This window comes from Pezoporus flaviventris, unplaced genomic scaffold (assembly GCF_033815535.1).
Source record: "Pezoporus flaviventris isolate CSIRO_AGI_PZ_B2104156 unplaced genomic scaffold, CSIRO_AGI_Pfla_v1 ptg000063l, whole genome shotgun sequence".
NCBI classification, from domain to species: domain Eukaryota; kingdom Metazoa; phylum Chordata; class Aves; order Psittaciformes; family Psittacidae; genus Pezoporus; species Pezoporus flaviventris.
Genome location: NW_026892611.1, coordinates 10,950,943 through 10,973,982, shown reverse-complemented (window position 1 = coordinate 10,973,982; position 23,040 = coordinate 10,950,943). Strand labels below are relative to the sequence as shown.

The 23,040-nt window shown below is 54.6% G+C and overlaps 1 protein-coding gene across 1 annotated transcript; it reads left to right on the top strand.

Moving 5' to 3' along the window:
• The first annotated feature begins 13,466 nt into the window (after nt 1–13,466).
• On the top strand, nt 13,467–17,680 carry LOC133278179 (coiled-coil domain-containing protein 183-like). The gene is made up of 12 exons (XM_061470705.1): nt 13,467–13,571; nt 13,946–14,107; nt 14,231–14,335; nt 14,515–14,637; nt 15,023–15,151; nt 15,292–15,352; nt 15,433–15,533; nt 15,820–16,049; nt 16,371–16,530; nt 16,671–16,790; nt 17,039–17,135; nt 17,571–17,680. Exons 1-12 carry the CDS (start codon nt 13,467–13,469, stop codon nt 17,678–17,680), a joined length of 1,503 nt encoding a protein of 500 aa, XP_061326689.1.
• The last annotated feature ends 5,360 nt before the right edge of the window (nt 17,681–23,040 follow it).

Genomic DNA, 23,040 nt, shown 5'->3' with positions numbered 1-23,040 from the left:
TTGAGCTGAAGCACTTACAGTGATTTGGCATATTATGATTGGATCCATGTTTTGAAGACCCTCAGTGACTAACATATAATCGGTTAAACACAGGTGTGAGAACTCAACCCTGAAAGCTTGCCAACAGTCCACAGTTCTCATTAGCTTGGTGAATTCCAGCCTCTTATCTTGCTTGCTTAAGCTTCCTCGGGCCTCCCACGGCCCCGCGGTATCTTTCAGGACCATTCAAAGTTTATGTACCAATTACCCATTCTCCTGTGAGAACACTGTCTCCACATCTTCCCCCTTTTGTTTTCTCCAGTAACGAGTCACTACTACAGCAAGGCATACATAAATTTACATTAGCAGAGTAACTATTACAGGGTGCAGCAGCATGTCGAAGATGCTGATGGCAGTGAAGGACTAGCCAAAGAAATTTCTTACCAGTGGAATTCTCCCCCCCCTTAATTTGTTCCATCACCTCCTTTATAACACTACCATTGTATTAAAATTTTTCTAGCTTTTGCCTTAGCATTTTCTAGCAGCTACTGCAAATTTCCATACTCTAACATCTCTTTTACAAGTGACAAATCTATACAATACAAGGTGCAGTTTCTTATTAGCAACTAGCTAGTAAATACAGGTGGTTTTATACACAAAATCACAACCTCTAATAATAACTACTTTACAAGCACACATATTCAGGATGTTACTTTTCAGTTGCCCCCAAGTGATGTTTTGCAGTCATTCGTTTTTCTCTTCCTCTATCTCAGTCTGCTTGGGGTATTCACGGTCAGCTCCTGTAGCTGAGGCATCAGGTTTATCCATTCGTCTGTCCAGCTCATGGCAAGGCTTGACAAACTTTGCAGGCAGTCACCATGGACCTGTAGGCAGGAGGACACAAATATACCCCCTCCCCCAGGTTATCAGTTCTTCAGTTCTTGAGAAGTAGACAGGTTAGACAGGTTAAGTGCAGCATCATTACTCTCTCTCTCTCCCCCTCTTTTCTTTTCTTTTTTTTTTTTTTTTTTAGTCCCTGCAAAAGCCATCATTACTCCCACTACAGTCCCACGTACAGAACGTGGCACAAGGACCCTGTGGAGACTAACAGCAAACCAGCTCCGAGAAGGAGAAGCATCATTGCAGTGAGAGGTGGCAGGCTCAACCTTAGCGGGGGTCCCCGCAGAGGCTCCGCCTCCCCCACATCGTATGAGGCTTGGGCTTTTATACCGACCAAAATGCACACTCGTTCCGACACAGGTGGCCAGCCTGTGCTGGAACAAGTGGCTAGCAGTATCTACAGAGGTCTCCAAGGGTTGATAGAAACCTGGACATACTTATATTTACCAACTTCTAGTACATGAGTATCACAGAGAAACTGTATGGGCTCTCCCTGTCAATTGCAAGAAAAAATCATAACATATACAGCTTGAGTATAAGAGGATTTTAACGCATACGTGGTCACCGTTTGTCAGGCCTCCTTAACTATTTTGAGATCAAGAGCTTCCCACTCTTTAGCCCCCTGCTGTGTAGTAAACACAGGATATGCCAAGATGCCCATTGCAGAAAATTCCCCAGTAATGTTCACCTCTTTGGTTACCCATTGTTACAACAGAGCGTCTCCAGGGCCAGTAAGTCTGAGCAGACCGACCCGGGAGATGAAGAGTCAGGGTCTGGAAGCAGAGGATATAAATCTGGCTCGGATTCAGGGGATTCGGGGGCTGATCCTGCGCCGAACTCGGGGTCTCCGTTGCTCGCAGCTGTGTCTTTCTTATCAGATGTCTCTCGTTCGGTATGTGGCCATCTGCAGACCTGGCTCCTCCGTGACTGAGTTAAAAATCTTTTCACTCTGGGGCATAGTGGGCTGGAGAGGCTCGCGGTTCCTTTAAATCTCCCGCTCGCGCATGATCCCTATTTTCTACTGCGTGCTTCAAAATGGCGCCGCAATCGGTCCGGCGCCGAGGCACCGCCCTCTTTCTTTCGGATTCCTCGACTTTTATCATGCGTGTACCTTCTAATATACTTTCTCTGTCCTTTTCAAAGTCCCTGCTTTCGGAACTGGGGTGGTGGGGGAGCAGGGGGTTACACCTCCTCCGCGGCACCTTCTGATGGAGGGGGAGAAAAGGGGGGGGGGAAACCCTGTGCTCCCGCGAGTTGGGGTGGGGGGGAACGAGTTGTAATCTTCCCCCGGTTTCAGCCGACCGGGGACGTCTGTTCCTAGTTTCTCCGTTGCTACCGCAGCAGTTTTCTTTTCTGCCTTGTATCTTTTTATACAGTTCATTACTTCCCTCCGTGGTTTACCGAGTTTCTTTGCCTTTTTATAATCATTAAGCACTGAGTCAAATAGTTCATCACCAAACTTTTGCCACTCACTCTCCTCAAATATTGTATTAGGATCTGCAAAAAAAATCTCTTAGCCTTCCCTACAGCCACTAGACCTGCTAGCTGCTTTAGAGTCTCAGGCTCAATTCCCCGCTTTTCTAAAAAGCACTGTAAAAAGTTAAGGGCTCAGTTCCCCGCTGCCGTTGTCGAAGCCGAGTTTTGCTGAGGGACAGTGAAACGGAGATTCATGAACCACTTTATCCGATTTAAAATGCTTTCTCTTGCCCCCAATGTAATCTACGTGTTTAAATTTTGCCTCGGAAAGGTTAGGGGCGTAATTCCTGTATTTGGCACGTGGACGTGGCCTCCGTGTGGAGATCTCTACATGCATGGCCAGACTGGGGAGATTCCTTGGGTGTACAAACCCTTCCCTGCTTGTCTTTCAAGCGACCACTTCTTCATGCAGGCTTGATGAAGCACTAGAGATAATCGTGTCGGAATTTAGCTTGTCACTGGCTATTAGCGCTAACATGCCATTTATAAATCTGCAAAGGAGATGCTGAGTAAGAGCCTCAGAGGGTATTTCTTAACCCCCTTAGCACAACAGGATGGCTGTAGGTAAAAGACCCCGCATTACAGAAGCTTGATCTCGGCTGAAGTACAAGCTTAGTGCTGGGAAGGCCATTTCCTCCAAAGTCTTTTTCTGCAGCTCTCTGGTAGTGGGATCTTGATGGTATTGACCAACAAACAAGTGTACGTGCTTGCATTTCGTGTCCCGTTTGTAGGTGAGCAAGAGCATACGGTGAGCATCCGAATAAATAATCAGTATTGAGAGCTGGTTGGTTCTTGCCCGTGTCAACAGGAGCGTAACTCCCTGCGCGGCTGTTTCCTGACCAATGAGCTGACCTTTCCAAAGGGACATGTCCAGGCAGCAAGAGGCTGCTCTTGCTCCGTTGCTGTGGTTACGGCCCGGCAACAGTTCCCAGGGCGTAGGGAGCTCAGCTCCATGTTGTGGTTACAGCCCTGCGACAATTATGAGGACGTAGGTTGCTCAGCTCCGTTGGCTTGGCCACAGCTCTGTGACCCTTGCAGCGGGCAGTAGAACTGCAGTGGCTGCTGCGTACACAGCGGGGCTGGAGAGCCGAGGCAGGAGCAGCGGCATCATGCTGGGCCAGAAGACGAACCTCAGCAAGCGCATCCGTGAGATGCGTGCCAGCATAGCCTTGCAAGGTGCTGCCCCGTTGGCTTTGCGTTATGGGCTGGGCCAAGTAGGGGGCTTTTGGTCCCCGCATCATCCTGCATGGTACCAACAGCTCCTCAATGTCCTGCAGGGCAAGCAAGGAACTTGTACAGCAAGCCACAGGAAGAGAAGTTCACGCAGAACGTGGAGCGGCTGCCCCAGCTGCGAGAGGCGGTGCAGGAGGATATCTATGTCCTGGGCCTTGCCCGCAAGGTACCGGCAGGTCCCATTTGCTGCCTCCGTGACTGTGACTCTGCTGGACGTGCAGAGCTAGCTTCTCCACTGGTCCTGTCCAGGAGCAGGGAGTGCAGGGCAGCAGGAGGCTGGGACCATCCCCAGGCTGGCAGTGATGTGTTCTCTGCCCTTCTTCTGCCCACAGCATGAGCTCACCATCGCTGAGGCTTGCGGAGCGGAGCAGCCCTTGGGCATTGCTTTGGCCAGTAAGCCGTTGGAGGTAATAGCAGAGTCCAGCGGGGCCAGGCTGCTGGCAGTGGGCTGGGGTTCAGGGGATGCTCAGAAGGAGCGGTTGGAGGGAACAGGCAGCTGGTGCCAGCACCAGGACAGCCCCGCAGGGCTGGTGCAGTGAGACACGGGGCGTCCATGAGCGGTCCCGTGGGACCCTTTGCACTGCAGGACCCATCAGTGTCCTTCCCTAGCTCCCTGAGCAGGTCCTTTGCCCCAGCAGAGCTCCTGTCCCGCCAAGGGAGCGAGCAGGTCCCAGCATCCCCAGCTCTACCTTGGCAATGAGTTTTGCAGGCAGGACCCCTTCTCCCGTGGGCGCCCAGCGAGCCCTGCCTCCAGCCTGGCAAATGCTCACATCCCATGCAGGTGGCCCGGGAGAAGCTCCGGGCTGAAGTCTGTCGCCAGGTGAACACATGCAACATGCTGCTGTACCAGGTGGAGCAGCGGAGCCGGGCCAAGGAGCGGCTGCAGAGGCGGCTGCAGCAGCTGCAGGATGTCCAGAGGGCCGAAAAGCAGCAGCAGGCACAGGTGCCAGGGCCCCTCCCTGGGGTGGCAGCACCCGTGGGGGGTTTCAGTCAACCCTGCCCCCCTGGGTGGGCACTGGTCTCAGTAGATGGGCTCACCCCTTGTCTCCAACCTTCTCTGCCCCAGGTGGTTCGTACCCTGGAGGGCAACATAGAGAAGATGCAAACAAAAGTCCGCGCTGGGCAGAAGGTGACTGCCCTGTACGTGGCGGTGCGGGATGCCCTGAGGAAGGTGAGCTCATCCTCACCGTGCCGTTGTCTCACCCGCTCCCCCTGCAAAGGCACTGAAGGGCCCAAGGGGCTGTGCTGGTGGGACACCCTCCTGCAGGAGGTCCTCCTGCTCCCCTCCACCTTCTGTCCCAGCACAGGGCACCCCTGGGACTCAGTGGGCTCTGGCTCCCCGTGTCCCAGGAGCTGGCCCACCTGCCTCTGCACCTGGACCTCCTGAGTGAGACGGCCGAGCTGCAGCATAGGGAGGTGGAGGACATGGAGCTCATGGCCTCGCGTGGGCTCAGAGCTGCTCGTGGAGCCGAGGTGAGACCATCGTCCAGGGCACCTCAGGGTGCTTTCCTGCCCTCCAGAGCCCACACATGGCACCAGATGGCCGTGCTGCTGAGTCTTCCTTCCTTCAAGAAAAAGCAAGACTGAGCTTGGCTTCCCCGCAGCACCCAGATGCCTCCATAGCTCCTCCTGTGTCTGGCTCTTGGGCCGGGCTGCCCTGAGCTGGGGACAGCTGCCTGAAGCCCTGGCCACGGGGAAGGTGGCGTTCTCCATTCTCTAGCTGGCCTTGCTCACTTTCCTTCCCAGGCTGTTTACAGGGGGTAGGGGGTGGCATTTTTGATGCTGGCCATGCCAGGCTTAGAAGCTCACAGAGGTCCGCTGGAGCTTTGGGAGCCACTTCTCTTCTGCTCTGCTCCAGGAGCGCATGGTCAGGACGAAAACCCAGGTCCTTGCAGAGAGGGAGCTCAGGCTCCGCACCCAGGCTGCTCAGAAAGAGCCCACAGACGGAGGCTGGCTCAAGGAAGCAAAAGAAAGGGCTCTGAAAACGGTGAGCTGGGGGACCCCGGCACATTCAGGGTTGCCGGCATAGGGCGGGCATCAGTGCCCAGCCTGCCATGGGTGAGGGGCTGCAGGGCCAGCTCCCCCAGGGTGCCAGCAGCTCAGGGGTGACGATGAACATCCTTGCAGCAAGCCAAGCATGACCTCAGCAGGGACTTCCTGAGCCTGCCCGCAGAGGACCCAGTGGTGGGTGAGTGCCTGTCAGGGTGCAGGGGGGGGATGCAGGCGCAGCCGCAGGCATCCTTCCCTGCCACAACCTTTCCACCGCAGCTGCCAAACTGGAGGCCACCAAGTACCAGCTGCAGCGGGAGGCCTACGTGAGGGAGAAGATAGAGGAGGCCAAGGATGTGGTGCAGTGCTCCCGCCTCTGGGTGAGGTGAAAAGCCATCTCTGGTAGAAGCTGGGGCTGCTCCAGCCCCAGGGAGCTGAGCCTTGTCTGCTCACCTTGTTCCATGGCAGGGTTATCTGCTCTCCTCTGTCCCCAGAGCCCCCCAGGGCCCCTCTTGTACAGGCAGGGCTGGAACTGCTTTGCTCCACGCCATGAACTTGCAGTGCTTCCTGTGGTTCCTGGTGCAGAAACCTCCCCAGGAGCACGGCCCAGATCCTGTACCCTGCAGGAGTGCCCTGGGCTGAGTCCCTGTGCTCTCTCCCGGCCAGGACATCCCCATCAGGCTCCAGGCACAGCAGAAGTCCCTGCTGGAAATGGAGCAGTACCTCACAAGGTGCAAGGAGAAGAAGCAGGAGCTGGAGAAGGCAGTGAAGGAGCTGGAGATGCAGCGCGATGAGCTGAAGTTTCGCCGGCCCCCAGACACAAGCAGGTGCTGCTGGCCTCCGGACACTCATGCCAAAGGGGCCGGCACCCTTAGGGGCAGGGGGACACGTGCATGGCAGGTGTCCCAAGAGGGCAGCCCTTCCTTTGTCACCCTGCGGCTGCCCACCCCTCCCGCACTGGGAGGCTTTCTGAGCAGAGTGCTGCCCCAGCTCTGGTGCTGGCAGAGCACGCAAAGCTCCTGCGCTGGCAGCAGGAGGAGCCTTGCTCCTTGCCTGGCATGGGAAGTGGGAGCAGCAGCAGCGTGGGGTTGAGTTGCAGGCAGCATCTCTGCTCTGCGCTTGGGGGCAGGGGAGAAGCTGGGCAGCAGCTTTTGCAACAGCTTTGGGGTGTCTGCACCCCTGTGCCGTTGTATGGATGTGACCGTGGTTGGCTCCAGGGGGCTGGTGGAGGAGCTGAGGACGAGGCTGCAGCGGGAAGAGGCTCGGCTGGAACAGGGGCGAGCCCAGCTGCTGAGGAGCCAGGAGACGCTGCTGGACTTTGAAAACGCACTTGACAACCTCTTCGTCCGGCTGCGGGGCATCACCGTGCCTGGCCAGGTACCCGCCCAACGCTGGGCTGAGCAGAGCCCAGGCTCTGCTTGGTGCTGCAACGGCACCGTGTGGTGACACTTGGTGCAGCGACCATCACCCCAAGGGGCTCGTTCTCCCCACCAAGGCTGTTCCCTCTCTGACTCCAGGAGCATCCTGTCAAGGCCATGGCAGTGGTCGAGAAGCTCCGGCAGTGTGAGCAGAAGCTGCAGTACCTGGTGCAGCGGGTGGCTGACCTGCCCCCCTCCAGCCACAGCGAGGATGATGAGGTGCACGGCGGCTCCATCCCTGCTGCGCTCTTTGGGGACCCGCACAGGCTTTCCCGGGTGGCCCGTGCCAAGCCATCCTCCCAGCTGGAGGATGGAGGTGCTCGAGGGAAGAGCCACGGAGCAGCTCAGGCCCAGGTGGCCCCGGGCTCTGTGGGGTGTTCCCTACCAGGGGCACATGGAGCTTGGGCACCCCTTTGCTTGTAACACCCGCCTCCCCTTCAGCTATGAACACAGCCTCTCTTTCACAGACTTTTGTGAAGGTCAGGCAGCTGCTGGAGGAAACCCTCATGGCCGATCCACGGAACCGGAAGGTTTCCTTGGAGGACACGGGCGTGGGGCTCCAAGGTAGGAAAGGGGACACATCCCACGGCAACTGCCCCAGCCAGCCCCTGCCTCCTGGCATTTCTGGCTGTCCTTGCCCATCTCCCACTGTCCCAGCAGAGCCCAACCCAGGAGTTGCTGCAGGCGTTGGGGCTGACCGCGCTTGGCTCCAGGCCTTTGAGCATAGTGCTGGTTTTCTGTGTGCATGTGGGAGACTGGAGGCAGATGGTGGCTTGGGGAGCGTAGAAGCACCACAGGAGCAAGGGGGGATGCTGTGGTGCAAGCGGGGAGAGCCTCGTCTTCAGAACCACTTGGCTGTGAATCTTCTTCACAGCCAGGGCTTGGCTCTGCCAGTGGCCTCCTCCTATGGGAGCTGCCGGCTCCTCCTGGGGACACAGGCACAGCAGAGGCAGCCCCACAGACCCTCCCCAGCCCGCTCCTCTCCGCTCTCTCCTCCAGACGATTTTGATATCCCTGACAACCACAGTGGCCTTGTCCTCACCAGAGAAGCCATCAAGAAGCAAGGGCTGGACTTGATCGAAAGCAAGAAGAAAAGCAAGAGGAAGTAGCCGTTGCTCCCCGAGACCTGGGGATGCCCCAGAGCACCCGTTGTGCACTTTTGCCTCCTGTTAATAGAGGAGATGTTTTTCATTCCATCGGATGCGCTTGGTGGGCTTTGTGTGACTGCAGGTGTGGGGATTCTATTGCCAAAACGTAGCACAAGCTGTGGTTTTGAAAGGAAGCTCCAGAAGGAGCATGATGTGCCAGTGACCACGTGGAATGGAGCGTCCCAGAACCAAGAGCCCAACAGGTACTTTCTTCTGCAATCACACTGCAGAAGACAACCCACCCATCTCCTGCCCCTGTCCTGTTCTCATGTGCTTACCGCAGCCAGGGGGGTGAGCTGAACTTCTAGGAACTACATCATAGATAGCCTGCATAGAAGAGCCAAAATTAAAACACCCAATGCCTCCTCCCACAACAGTGTGCCAGGACAAAAAGCTCTTGCTGGGCATCACCTACACATGGTGAGCACCAGATAAGCCCCACCGACACGCCAACCTGCCCTTTCTTAGCCACCCAAAACTCCATCCCTCCACATGGAAGGGAACCAAGGAAAAGCTAGGGTGGAATGTGGGCATTGGCAGCAGCAGAATGGGAGGAAGCCCTGGGGTGGTGAGGCAGCAGGAGGCCTGTGCGAGAGGACCGCCGCTCCCCGGGGCTGAGGGACTGAGGAGCAGCGGGTCTGGACCCCAGCTGGGCACACTGTCCCCCCCACCACAGTGGGGCGGTCATTGGCATCCATGAGGAATGGCTCAGGGAGATCCGAGAGGAGCCCAGATGTAAGCGGCGAGGAGAAGCAGACAGGCCAACCCAATACGGGTGATAAGCAACTTCTAGTTTATTTGTGACACAGTTCACACATATATAGGAGTGGTATTCAGCCACTCCTTCTTGGCATAACAGTATTGGTTAGCCCCCACAGCTTCCTCCACATTCTCCTCCCAGGTCCGGTCTCCGGCCACCTGTGGGGGCCACCCCCTGCCTTGCTTGCACGGTCCTCCAGAACTCTATGGTCCTGCTCTTAAGAGTCATTCTGCAACAATTCCCCCCTTTTTCTTTGTGCAAGCAAGGCATTATGGGTTATTCTGTTCACCTGTTTTATCACACAACTATAAACAAGCCTAATAGCTACGATGATTAACCTAACAAGGATACATAAGTGCAATACTTTTAAACAGTGTTTGACTCAACCTGTAATGCCCCGTGAAGACAACCATCTAGTTATTCTTAGGATATTGCTCATTTCCTATTGCTGGGTAAGCTGAGCCAGGGTTCTCAGCTGTGCGTACATCGAATTAGCATAATCAGAGACTCATACAACACATTCCATCAAACTCTTCACATCCATGTCCCTGTTCCAACAACAAAAGGTTCTGCAGTGTTGCATGTCTTACAGAGTCAACATTAAAACAAATCAGGAATTGCCTTCGATGTAGAATTGTCTGCTTAGCAACTCAGCAACCCAGTCTGCTTAGTTGAGCTGAAGCACTTACAGTGATTTGGCATATTATGATTGGATCCATGTTTTGAAGACCCTCAGTGACTAACATATAATCGGTTAAACACAGGTGTGAGAACTCAACCCTGAAAGCTTGCCAACAGTCCACAGTTCTCATTAGCTTGGTGAATTCCAGCCTCTTATCTTGCTTGCTTAAGCTTCCTCGGGCCTCCCACGGCCCCGCGGTATCTTTCAGGACCATTCAAAGTTTATGTACCAATTACCCATTCTCCTGTGAGAACACTGTCTCCACATCTTCCCCCTTTTGTTTTCTCCAGTAACGAGTCGCTACTACAGCAAGGCATACATAAATTTACATTAGCAGAGTAACTATTACAGGGTGCAGCAGCATGTCGAAGATGCTGATGGCAGTGAAGGACTAGCCAAAGAAATTTCTTACCAGTGGAATTCTCCCCCCCCTTAATTTGTTCCATCACCTCCTTTATAACACTACCATTGTATTAAAATTTTTCTAGCTTTTGCCTTAGCATTTTCTAGCAGCTACTGCAAATTTCCATACTCTAACATCTCTTTTACAAGTGACAAATCTATACAATACAAGGTGCAGTTTCTTATTAGCAACTAGCTAGTAAATACAGGTGGTTTTATACACAAAATCACAACCTCTAATAATAACTACTTTACAAGCACACATATTCAGGATGTTACTTTTCAGTTGCCCCCAAGTGATGTTTTGCAGTCATTCGTTTTTCTCTTCCTCTATCTCAGTCTGCTTGGGGTATTCACGGTCAGCTCCTGTAGCTGAGGCATCAGGTTTATCCATTCGTCTGTCCAGCTCATGGCAAGGCTTGACAAACTTTGCAGGCAGTCACCATGGACCTGTAGGCAGGAGGACACAAATATACCCCCTCCCCCAGGTTATCAGTTCTTCAGTTCTTGAGAAGTAGACAGGTTAGACAGGTTAAGTGCAGCATCATTACTCTCTCTCTCTCCCCCTCTTTTCTTTTCTTTTTTTTTTTTTTTTTTTTAGTCCCTGCAAAAGCCATCATTACTCCCACTACAGTCCCACGTACAGAACGTGGCACAAGGACCCTGTGGAGACTAACAGCAAACCAGCTCCGAGAAGGAGAAGCATCATTGCAGTGAGAGGTGGCAGGCTCAACCTTAGCGGGGGTCCCCGCAGAGGCTCCGCCTCCCCCACATCGTATGAGGCTTGGGCTTTTATACTGACCAAAATGCACACTCGTTCCGACACAGGTGGCCAGCCTGTGCTGGAACAAGTGGCTAGCAGTATCTACAGAGGTCTCCAAGGGTTGATAGAAACCTGGACATACTTATATTTACCAACTTCTAGTACATGAGTATCACAGAGAAACTGTATGGGCTCTCCCTGTCAATTGCAAGAAAAAATCATAACATATACAGCTTGAGTATAAGAGGATTTTAACGCATACGTGGTCACCGTTTGTCAGGCCTCCTTAACTATTTTGAGATCAAGAGCTTCCCACTCTTTAGCCCCCTGCTGTGTAGTAAACACAGGATATGCCAAGATGCCCATTGCAGAAAATTCCCCAGTAATGTTCACCTCTTTGGTTACCCATTGTTACAACAGAGCGTCTCCAGGGCCAGTAAGTCTGAGCAGACCGACCCGGGAGATGAAGAGTCAGGGTCTGGAAGCAGAGGATATAAATCTGGCTCGGATTCAGGGGATTCGGGGGCTGATCCTGCGCCGAACTCGGGGTCTCCGTTGCTCGCAGCTGTGTCTTTCTTATCAGATGTCTCTCGTTCGGTATGTGGCCATCTGCAGACCTGGCTCCTCCGTGACTGAGTTAAAAATCTTTTCACTCTGGGGCATAGTGGGCTGGAGAGGCTCGCGGTTCCTTTAAATCTCCCGCTCGCGCATGATCCCTATTTTCTACTGCGTGCTTCAAAATGGCGCCGCAATCGGTCCGGCGCCGAGGCACCGCCCTCTTTCTTTCGGATTCCTCGACTTTTATCATGCGTGTACCTTCTAATATACTTTCTCTGTCCTTTTCAAAGTCCCTGCTTTCGGAACTGGGGTGGTGGGGGAGCAGGGGGTTACACCTCCTCCGCGGCACCTTCTGATGGAGGGGGAGAAAAGGGGGGGGGGAAACCCTGTGCTCCCGCGAGTTGGGGTGGGGGGGAACGAGTTGTAATCTTCCCCCGGTTTCAGCCGACCGGGGACGTCTGTTCCTAGTTTCTCCGTTGCTACCGCAGCAGTTTTCTTTTCTGCCTTGTATCTTTTTATACAGTTCATTACTTCCCTCCGTGGTTTACCGAGTTTCTTTGCCTTTTTATAATCATTAAGCACTGAGTCAAATAGTTCATCACCAAACTTTTGCCACTCACTCTCCTCAAATATTGTATTAGGATCTGCAAACAAAATCTCTTAGCCTTCCCTACAGCCACTAGACCTGCTAGCTGCTTTAGAGTCTCAGGCTCAATTCCCCGCTTTTCTAAAAAGCACTGTAAAAAGTTAAGGGCTCAGTTCCCCGCTGCCGTTGTCGAAGCCGAGTTTTGCTGAGGGACAGTGAAACGGAGATTCATGAACCACTTTATCCGATTTAAAATGCTTTCTCTTGCCCCCAATGTAATCTACGTGTTTAAATTTTGCCTCGGAAAGGTTAGGGGCGTAATTCCTGTATTTGGCACGTGGACGTGGCCTCCGTGTGGAGATCTCTACATGCATGGCCAGACTGGGGAGATTCCTTGGGTGTACAAACCCTTCCCTGCTTGTCTTTCAAGCGACCACTTCTTCATGCAGGCTTGATGAAGCACTAGAGATAATCGTGTCGGAATTTAGCTTGTCACTGGCTATTAGCGCTAACATGCCATTTATAAATCTGCAAAGGAGATGCTGAGTAAGAGCCTCAGAGGGTATTTCTTAACCCCCTTAGCACAACAGGATGGCTGTAGGTAAAAGACCCCGCATTACAGAAGCTTGATCTCGGCTGAAGTACAAGCTTAGTGCTGGGAAGGCCATTTCCTCCAAAGTCTTTTTCTGCAGCTCTCTGGTAGTGGGATCTTGATGGTATTGACCAACAAACAAGTGTACGTGCTTGCATTTCGTGTCCCGTTTGTAGGTGAGCAAGAGCATACGGTGAGCATCCGAATAAATAATCAGTATTGAGAGCTGGTTGGTTCTTGCCCGTGTCAACAGGAGCGTAACTCCCTGCGCGGCTGTTTCCTGACCAATGAGCTGACCTTTCCAAAGGGACATGTCCAGGCAGCAAGAGGCTGCTCTTGCTCCGTTGCTGTGGTTACGGCCCGGCAACAGTTCCCAGGGCGTAGGGAGCTCAGCTCCATGTTGTGGTTACAGCCCTGCGACAATTATGAGGACGTAGGTTGCTCAGCTCCGTTGGCTTGGCCACAGCTCTGTGACCCTTGCAGCGGGCAGTAGAACTGCAGTGGCTGCTGCGTACACAGCGGGGCTGGAGAGCCGAGGCAGGAGCAGCGGCATCATGCTGGGCCAGAAGACGAACCTCAGCAAGCGCATCCGTGAGATGCGTGCCAGCATAGCCTTGCAAGGTGCTGCCCCGTTGGCTTTGCGTTATGGGCTGGGCCAAGTAGGGGGCTTTTGGTCCCCGCATCATCCTGCATGGTACCAACAGCTCCTCAATGTCCTGCAGGGCAAGCAAGGAACTTGTACAGCAAGCCACAGGAAGAGAAGTTCACGCAGAACGTGGAGCGGCTGCCCCAGCTGCGAGAGGCGGTGCAGGAGGATATCTATGTCCTGGGCCTTGCCCGCAAGGTACCGGCAGGTCCCATTTGCTGCCTCCGTGACTGTGACTCTGCTGGACGTGCAGAGCTAGCTTCTCCACTGGTCCTGTCCAGGAGCAGGGAGTGCAGGGCAGCAGGAGGCTGGGACCATCCCCAGGCTGGCAGTGATGTGTTCTCTGCCCTTCTTCTGCCCACAGCATGAGCTCACCATCGCTGAGGCTTGCGGAGCGGAGCAGCCCTTGGGCATTGCTTTGGCCAGTAAGCCGTTGGAGGTAATAGCAGAGTCCAGCGGGGCCAGGCTGCTGGCAGTGGGCTGGGGTTCAGGGGATGCTCAGAAGGAGCGGTTGGAGGGAACAGGCAGCTGGTGCCAGCACCAGGACAGCCCCGCAGGGCTGGTGCAGTGAGACACGGGGCGTCCATGAGCGGTCCCGTGGGACCCTTTGCACTGCAGGACCCATCAGTGTCCTCCCCTAGCACCCTGAGCAGGTCCTTTGCCCCAGCAGAGCTCCTGTCCCGCCAAGGGAGCGAGCAGGTCCCAGCATCCCCAGCTCTACCTTGGCAATGAGTTTTGCAGGCAGGACCCCTTCTCCCGTGGGCGCCCAGCGAGCCCTGCCTCCAGCCTGGCAAATGCTCACATCCCATGCAGGTGGCCCGGGAGAAGCTCCGGGCTGAAGTCTGTCGCCAGGTGAACACATGCAACATGCTGCTGTACCAGGTGGAGCAGCGGAGCCGGGCCAAGGAGCGGCTGCAGAGGCGGCTGCAGCAGCTGCAGGATGTCCAGAGGGCCGAAAAGCAGCAGCAGGCACAGGTGCCAGGGCCCCTCCCTGGGGTGGCAGCACCCGTGGGGGGTTTCAGTCAACCCTGCCCCCCTGGGTGGGCACTGGTCTCAGTAGATGGGCTCACCCCTTGTCTCCAACCTTCTCTGCCCCAGGTGGTTCGTACCCTGGAGGGCAACATAGAGAAGATGCAAACAAAAGTCCGCGCTGGGCAGAAGGTGACTGCCCTGTACGTGGCGGTGCGGGATGCCCTGAGGAAGGTGAGCTCATCCTCACCGTGCCGTTGTCTCACCCGCTCCCCCTGCAAAGGCACTGAAGGGCCCAAGGGGCTGTGCTGGTGGGACACCCTCCTGCAGGAGGTCCTCCTGCTCCCCTCCACCTTCTGTCCCAGCACAGGGCACCCCTGGGACTCAGTGGGCTCTGGCTCCCCGTGTCCCAGGAGCTGGCCCACCTGCCTCTGCACCTGGACCTCCTGAGTGAGACGGCCGAGCTGCAGCATAGGGAGGTGGAGGACATGGAGCTCATGGCCTCGCGTGGGCTCAGAGCTGCTCGTGGAGCCGAGGTGAGACCATCGTCCAGGGCACCTCAGGGTGCTTTCCTGCCCTCCAGAGCCCACACATGGCACCAGATGGCCGTGCTGCTGAGTCTTCCTTCCTTCAAGAAAAAGCAAGACTGAGCTTGGCTTCCCCGCAGCACCCAGATGCCTCCATAGCTCCTCCTGTGTCTGGCTCTTGGGCCGGGCTGCCCTGAGCTGGGGACAGCTGCCTGAAGCCCTGGCCACGGGGAAGGTGGCGTTCTCCATTCTCTAGCTGGCCTTGCTCACTTTCCTTCCCAGGCTGTTTACAGGGGGTAGGGGGTGGCATTTTTGATGCTGGCCATGCCAGGCTTAGAAGCTCACAGTGGTCCGCTGGAGCTTTGGGAGCCACTTCTCTTCTGCTCTGCTCCAGGAGCGCATGGTCAGGACGAAAACCCAGGTCCTTGCAGAGAGGGAGCTCAGGCTCCGCACCCAGGCTGCTCAGAAAGAGCCCAGAGACGGAGGCTGGCTCAAGGAAGCAAAAGAAAGGGCTCTGAAAACGGTGAGCTGGGGGACCCCGGCACATTCAGGGTTGCCGGCATAGGGCGGGCATCAGTGCCCAGCCTGCCATGGGTGAGGGGCTGCAGGGCCAGCTCCCCCAGGGTGCCAGCAGCTCAGGGGTGACGATGAACATCCTTGCAGCAAGCCAAGCATGACCTCAGCAGGGACTTCCTGAGCCTGCCCGCAGAGGACCCAGTGGTGGGTGAGTGCCTGTCAGGGTGCAGGGGGGGGATGCAGGCGCAGCCGCAGGCATCCTTCCCTGCCACAACCTTTCCACCGCAGCTGCCAAACTGGAGGCCACCAAGTACCAGCTGCAGCGGGAGGCCTACGTGAGGGAGAAGATAGAGGAGGCCAAGGATGTGGTGCAGTGCTCCCGCCTCTGGGTGAGGTGAAAAGCCATCTCTGGTAGAAGCTGGGGCTGCTCCAGCCCCAGGGAGCTGAGCCTTGTCTGCTCACCTTGTTCCATGGCAGGGTTATCTGCTCTCCTCTGTCCCCAGAGCCCCCCAGGGCCCCTCTTGTACAGGCAGGGCTGGAACTGCTTTGCTCCACGCCATGAACTTGCAGTGCTTCCTGTGGTTCCTGGTGCAGAAACCTCCCCAGGAGCACGGCCCAGATCCTGTACCCTGCAGGAGTGCCCTGGGCTGAGTCCCTGTGCTCTCCCCCGGCCAGGACATCCCCATCAGGCTCCAGGCACAGCAGAAGTCCCTGCTGGAAATGGAGCAGTACCTCACAAGGTGCAAGGAGAAGAAGCAGGAGCTGGAGAAGGCAGTGAAGGAGCTGGAGATGCAGCGCGATGAGCTGAAGTTTCGCCGGCCCCCAGACACAAGCAGGTGCTGCTGGCCTCCGGACACTCATGCCAAAGGGGCCGGCACCCTTAGGGGCAGGGGGACACGTGCATGGCAGGTGTCCCAAGAGGGCAGCCCTTCCTTTGTCACCCTGCGGCTGCCCACCCCTCCCGCACTGGGAGGCTTTCTGAGCAGAGTGCTGCCCCAGCTCTGGTGCTGGCAGAGCACGCAAAGCTCCTGCGCTGGCAGCAGGAGGAGCCTTGCTCCTTGCCTGGCATGGGAAGTGGGAGCAGCAGCAGCGTGGGGTTGAGTTGCAGGCAGCATCTCTGCTCTGCGCTTGGGGGCAGGGGAGAAGCTGGGCAGCAGCTTTTGCAACAGCTTTGGGGTGTCTGCACCCCTGTGCCGTTGTATGGATGTGACCGTGGTTGGCTCCAGGGGGCTGGTGGAGGAGCTGAGGACGAGGCTGCAGCGGGAAGAGGCTCGGCTGGAACAGGGGCGAGCCCAGCTGCTGAGGAGCCAGGAGACGCTGCTGGACTTTGAAAACGCACTTGACAACCTCTTCGTCCGGCTGCGGGGCATCACCGTGCCTGGCCAGGTACCCGCCCAACGCTGGGCTGAGCAGAGCCCAGGCTCTGCTTGGTGCTGCAACGGCACCGTGTGGTGACACTTGGTGCAGCGACCATCACCCCAAGGGGCTCGTTCTCCCCACCAAGGCTGTTCCCTCTCTGACTCCAGGAGCATCCTGTCAAGGCCATGGCAGTGGACGAGAAGCTCCGGCAGTGTGAGCAGAAGCTGCAGTACCTGGTGCAGCGGGTGGCTGACCTGCCCCCCTCCAGCCACAGCGAGGATGATGAGGTGCACGGCGGCTCCATCCCTGCTGCGCTCTTTGGGGACCCGCACAGGCTTTCCCGGGTGGCCCGTGCCAAGCCATCCTCCCAGCTGGAGGATGGAGGTGCTCGAGGGAAGAGCCACGGAGCAGCTCAGGCCCAGGTGGCCCCGGGCTCTGTGGGGTGTTCCCTACCAGGGGCACATGGAGCTTGGGCACCCCTTTGCTTGTAACACCCGCCTCCCCTTCAGCTATGAACACAGCCTCTCTTTCACAGACTTTTGTGAAGGTCAGGCAGCTGCTGGAGGAAACCCTCATGGCCGATCCACGGAACCGGAAGGTTTCCTTGGAGGACACGGGCGTGGGGCTCCAAGGTAGGAAAGGGGACACATCCCACGGCAACTGCCCCAGCCAGCCCCTGCCTCCTGGCATTTCTGGCTGTCCTTGCCCATCTCCCACTGTCCCAGCAGAGCCCAACCCAGGAGTTGCTGCAGGCGTTGGGGCTGACCGCGCTTGGCTCCAGGCCTTTGAGCATAGTGCTGGTTTTCTGTGTGCATGTGGGAGACTGGAGGCAGATGGTGGCTTGGGGAGCGTAGAAGCACCACAGGAGCAAGGGGGGATGCTGTGGTGCAAGCGGGGAGAGCCTCGTCTTCAGAACCACTTGGCTGTGAATCTTCTTCACAGCCAGGGCTTGGCTCTGCCAGTGGCCTCCTCCTATGGGAGCTGCCGGCTCCTCCTGGGGACACAGGCACAGCAGAGGCAGCCCCACAGACCCTCCCCAGCCCGCTCCTCTCCGCTCTCTCCTCCAGACGATTTTGATATCCCTGACAACCACAGTGGCCTTGTCCTCACCAGAGAAGCCATCAAGAAGCAAGGGCTGGACTTGATCGAAAGCAAGAAGAAAAGCAAGAGGAAGTAGCCGTTGCTCCCCGAGACCTGGGGATGCCCCAGAGCACCCGTTGTGCACTTTTGCCTCCTGTTAATAGAGGAGATGTTTTTCATTCCATCGGATGCGCTTGGTGGGCTTTGTGTGACTGCAGGTGTGGGGATTCTATTGCCAAAACGTAGCACAAGCTGTGGTTTTGAAAGGAAGCTCCAGAAGGAGCATGATGTGCCAGTGACCACGTGGAATGGAGCGTCCCAGAACCAAGAGCCCAACAGGTACTTTCTTCTGCAATCACACTGCAGAAGACAACCCACCCATCTCCTGCCCCTGTCCTGTTCTCATGTGCTTACCGCAGCCAGGGGGGTGAGCTGAACTTCTAGGAACTACATCATAGATAGCCTGCATAGAAGAGCCAAAATTAAAACACCCAATGCCTCCTCCCACAACAGTGTGCCAGGACAAAAAGCTCTTGCTGGGCATCACCTACACATGGTGAGCACCAGATAAGCCCCACCGACACGCCAACCTGCCCTTTCTTAGCCACCCAAAACTCCATCCCTCCACATGGAAGGGAACCAAGGAAAAGCTAGGGTGGAATGTGGGCATTGGCAGCAGCAGAATGGGAGGAAGCCCTGGGGTGGTGAGGCAGCAGGAGGCCTGTGCGAGAGGACCGCCGCTCCCCGGGGCTGAGGGACTGAGGAGCAGTGGGTCTGGACCCCAGCTGGGCACACTGTCCCCCCCACCACAGTGGGGCGGTCATTGGCATCCATGAGGAATGGCTCAGGGAGATCCGAGAGGAGCCCAGATGTAAGCGGCGAGGAGAAGCAGACAGGCCAACCCAATACGGGTGATAAGCAACTTCTAGTTTATTTGTGACGCAGTTCACACATATATAGGAGTGGTATTCAGCCACTCCTTCTTGGCATAACAGTATTGGTTAGCCCCCACAGCTTCCTCCACATTCTCCTCCCAGGTCCGGTCTCCGGCCACCTGTGGGGGCCACCCCCTGCCTTGCTTGCACGGTCCTCCAGAACTCTATGGTCCTGCTCTTAAGAGTCATTCTGCAACAATTCCCCCCTTTTTCTTTGTGCAAGCAAGGCATTATGGGTTATTCTGTTCACCTGTTTTATCACACAACTATAAACAAGCCTAATAGCTACGATGATTAACCTAACAAGGATACATAAGTGCAATACTTTTAAACAGTGTTTGACTAAACCTGTAATGCCCCGTGAAGACAACCATCTAGTTATTCTTAGGATATTGCTCATTTCCTATTGCTGGGTAAGCTGAGCCAGGGTTCTCAGCTGTGCGTACATCGAATTAGCATAATCAGAGACTCATACAACACATTCCATCAAACTCTTCACATCCATGTCCCTGTTCCAACAACAAAAGGTTCTGCAGTGTTGCATGTCTTACAGAGTCAACATTAAAACAAATCAGGAATTGCCTTCGATGTAGAATTGTCTGCTTAGCAACTCAGCAACCCAGTCTGCTTAGTTGAGCTGAAGCACTTACAGTGATTTGGCATATTATGATTGGATCCATGTTTTGAAGACCCTCAGTGACTAACATATAATCGGTTAAACACAGGTGTGAGAACTCAACCCTGAAAGCTTGCCAACAGTCCACAGTTCTCATTAGCTTGGTGAATTCCAGCCTCTTATCTTGCTTGCTTAAGCTTCCTCGGGCCTCCCACGGCCCCGCGGTATCTTTCAGGACCATTCAAAGTTTATGTACCAATTACCCATTCTCCTGTGAGAACACTGTCTCCACATCTTCCCCCTTTTGTTTTCTCCAGTAACGAGTCACTACTACAGCAAGGCATACATAAATTTACATTAGCAGAGTAACTATTACAGGGTGCAGCAGCATGTCGAAGATGCTGATGGCAGTGAAGGACTAGCCAAAGAAATTTCTTACCAGTGGAATTCTCCCCCCCCTTAATTTGTTCCATCACCTCCTTTATAACACTACCATTGTATTAAAATTTTTCTAGCTTTTGCCTTAGCATTTTCTAGCAGCTACTGCAAATTTCCATACTCTAACATCTCTTTTACAAGTGACAAATCTATACAATACAAGGTGCAGTTTCTTATTAGCAACTAGCTAGTAAATACAGGTGGTTTTATACACAAAATCACAACCTCTAATAATAACTACTTTACAAGCACACATATTCAGGATGTTACTTTTCAGTTGCCCCCAAGTGATGTTTTGCAGTCATTCGTTTTTCTCTTCCTCTATCTCAGTCTGCTTGGGGTATTCACGGTCAGCTCCTGTAGCTGAGGCATCAGGTTTATCCATTCGTCTGTCCAGCTCATGGCAAGGCTTGACAAACTTTGCAGGCAGTCACCATGGACCTGTAGGCAGGAGGACACAAATATACCCCCTCCCCCAGGTTATCAGTTCTTCAGTTCTTGAGAAGTAGACAGGTTAGACAGGTTAAGTGCAGCATCATTACTCTCTCTCTCTCCCCCTCTTTTCTTTTCTTTTTTTTTTTTTTTTTTAGTCCCTGCAAAAGCCATCATTACTCCCACTACAGTCCCACGTACAGAACGTGGCACAAGGACCCTGTGGAGACTAACAGCAAACCAGCTCCGAGAAGGAGAAGCATCATTGCAGTGAGAGGTGGCAGGCTCAACCTTAGCGGGGGTCCCCGCAGAGGCTCCGCCTCCCCCACATCGTATGAGGCTTGGGCTTTTATACCGACCAAAATGCACACTCGTTCCGACACAGGTGGCCAGCCTGTGCTGGAACAAGTGGCTAGCAGTATCTACAGAGGTCTCCAAGGGTTGATAGAAACCTGGACATACTTATATTTACCAACTTCTAGTACATGAGTATCACAGAGAAACTGTATGGGCTCTCCCTGTCAATTGCAAGAAAAAATCATAACATATACAGCTTGAGTATAAGAGGATTTTAACGCATACGTGGTCACCGTTTGTCAGGCCTCCTTAACTATTTTGAGATCAAGAGCTTCCCACTCTTTAGCCCCCTGCTGTGTAGTAAACACAGGATATGCCAAGATGCCCATTGCAGAAAATTCCCCAGTAATGTTCACCTCTTTGGTTACCCATTGTTACAACAGAGCGTCTCCAGGGCCAGTAAGTCTGAGCAGACCGACCCGGGAGATGAAGAGTCAGGGTCTGGAAGCAGAGGATATAAATCTGGCTCGGATTCAGGGGATTCGGGGGCTGATCCTGCGCCGAACTCGGGGTCTCCGTTGCTCGCAGCTGTGTCTTTCTTATCAGATGTCTCTCGTTCGGTATGTGGCCATCTGCAGACCTGGCTCCTCCGTGACTGAGTTAAAAATCTTTTCACTCTGGGGCATAGTGGGCTGGAGAGGCTCGCGGTTCCTTTAAATCTCCCGCTCGCGCATGATCCCTATTTTCTACTGCGTGCTTCAAAATGGCGCCGCAATCGGTCCGGCGCCGAGGCACCGCCCTCTTTCTTTCGGATTCCTCGACTTTTATCATGCGTGTACCTTCTAATATACTTTCTCTGTCCTTTTCAAAGTCCCTGCTTTCGGAACTGGGGTGGTGGGGGAGCAGGGGGTTACACCTCCTCCGCGGCACCTTCTGATGGAGGGGGAGAAAAGGGGGGGGGGAAACCCTGTGCTCCCGCGAGTTGGGGTGGGGGGGAACGAGTTGTAATCTTCCCCCGGTTTCAGCCGACCGGGGACGTCTGTTCCTAGTTTCTCCGTTGCTACCGCAGCAGTTTTCTTTTCTGCCTTGTATCTTTTTATACAGTTCATTACTTCCCTCCGTGGTTTACCGAGTTTCTTTGCCTTTTTATAATCATTAAGCACTGAGTCAAATAGTTCATCACCAAACTTTTGCCACTCACTCTCCTCAAATATTGTATTAGGATCTGCAAAAAAAATCTCTTAGCCTTCCCTACAGCCACTAGACCTGCTAGCTGCTTTAGAGTCTCAGGCTCAATTCCCCGCTTTTCTAAAAAGCACTGTAAAAAGTTAAGGGCTCAGTTCCCCGCTGCCGTTGTCGAAGCCGAGTTTTGCTGAGGGACAGTGAAACGGAGATTCATGAACCACTTTATCCGATTTAAAATGCTTTCTCTTGCCCCCAATGTAATCTACGTGTTTAAATTTTGCCTCGGAAAGGTTAGGGGCGTAATTCCTGTATTTGGCACGTGGACGTGGCCTCCGTGTGGAGATCTCTACATGCATGGCCAGACTGGGGAGATTCCTTGGGTGTACAAACCCTTCCCTGCTTGTCTTTCAAGCGACCACTTCTTCATGCAGGCTTGATGAAGCACTAGAGATAATCGTGTCGGAATTTAGCTTGTCACTGGCTATTAGCGCTAACATGCCATTTATAAATCTGCAAAGGAGATGCTGAGTAAGAGCCTCAGAGGGTATTTCTTAACCCCCTTAGCACAACAGGATGGCTGTAGGTAAAAGACCCCGCATTACAGAAGCTTGATCTCGGCTGAAGTACAAGCTTAGTGCTGGGAAGGCCATTTCCTCCAAAGTCTTTTTCTGCAGCTCTCTGGTAGTGGGATCTTGATGGTATTGACCAACAAACAAGTGTACGTGCTTGCATTTCGTGTCCCGTTTGTAGGTGAGCAAGAGCATACGGTGAGCATCCGAATAAATAATCAGTATTGAGAGCTGGTTGGTTCTTGCCCGTGTCAACAGGAGCGTAACTCCCTGCGCGGCTGTTTCCTGACCAATGAGCTGACCTTTCCAAAGGGACATGTCCAGGCAGCAAGAGGCTGCTCTTGCTCCGTTGCTGTGGTTACGGCCCGGCAACAGTTCCCAGGGCGTAGGGAGCTCAGCTCCATGTTGTGGTTACAGCCCTGCGACAATTATGAGGACGTAGGTTGCTCAGCTCCGTTGGCTTGGCCACAGCTCTGTGACCCTTGCAGCGGGCAGTAGAACTGCAGTGGCTGCTGCGTACACAGCGGGGCTGGAGAGCCGAGGCAGGAGCAGCGGCATCATGCTGGGCCAGAAGACGAACCTCAGCAAGCGCATCCGTGAGATGCGTGCCAGCATAGCCTTGCAAGGTGCTGCCCCGTTGGCTTTGCGTTATGGGCTGGGCCAAGTAGGGGGCTTTTGGTCCCCGCATCATCCTGCATGGTACCAACAGCTCCTCAATGTCCTGCAGGGCAAGCAAGGAACTTGTACAGCAAGCCACAGGAAGAGAAGTTCACGCAGAACGTGGAGCGGCTGCCCCAGCTGCGAGAGGCGGTGCAGGAGGATATCTATGTCCTGGGCCTTGCCCGCAAGGTACCGGCAGGTCCCATTTGCTGCCTCCGTGACTGTGACTCTGCTGGACGTGCAGAGCTAGCTTCTCCACTGGTCCTGTCCAGGAGCAGGGAGTGCAGGGCAGCAGGAGGCTGGGACCATCCCCAGGCTGGCAGTG

Coding starts and splice junctions, on each gene's coding strand:
- LOC133278179 (XM_061470705.1), top strand. CDS start 13,467: ATGTGTTCTCTGCCCTTCTTCTGCCCACAGCATGAGCTCACCATCGCT. Junction 14,108..14,230: donor AAAAGCAGCAGCAGGCACAG/GTGCCAGGGCCC, acceptor TCTCTGCCCCAG/GTGGTTCGTACCCTGGAGGG. Junction 16,050..16,370: donor GGCAGGGGGACACGTGCATG/GCAGGTGTCCCA, acceptor GGTTGGCTCCAG/GGGGCTGGTGGAGGAGCTGA.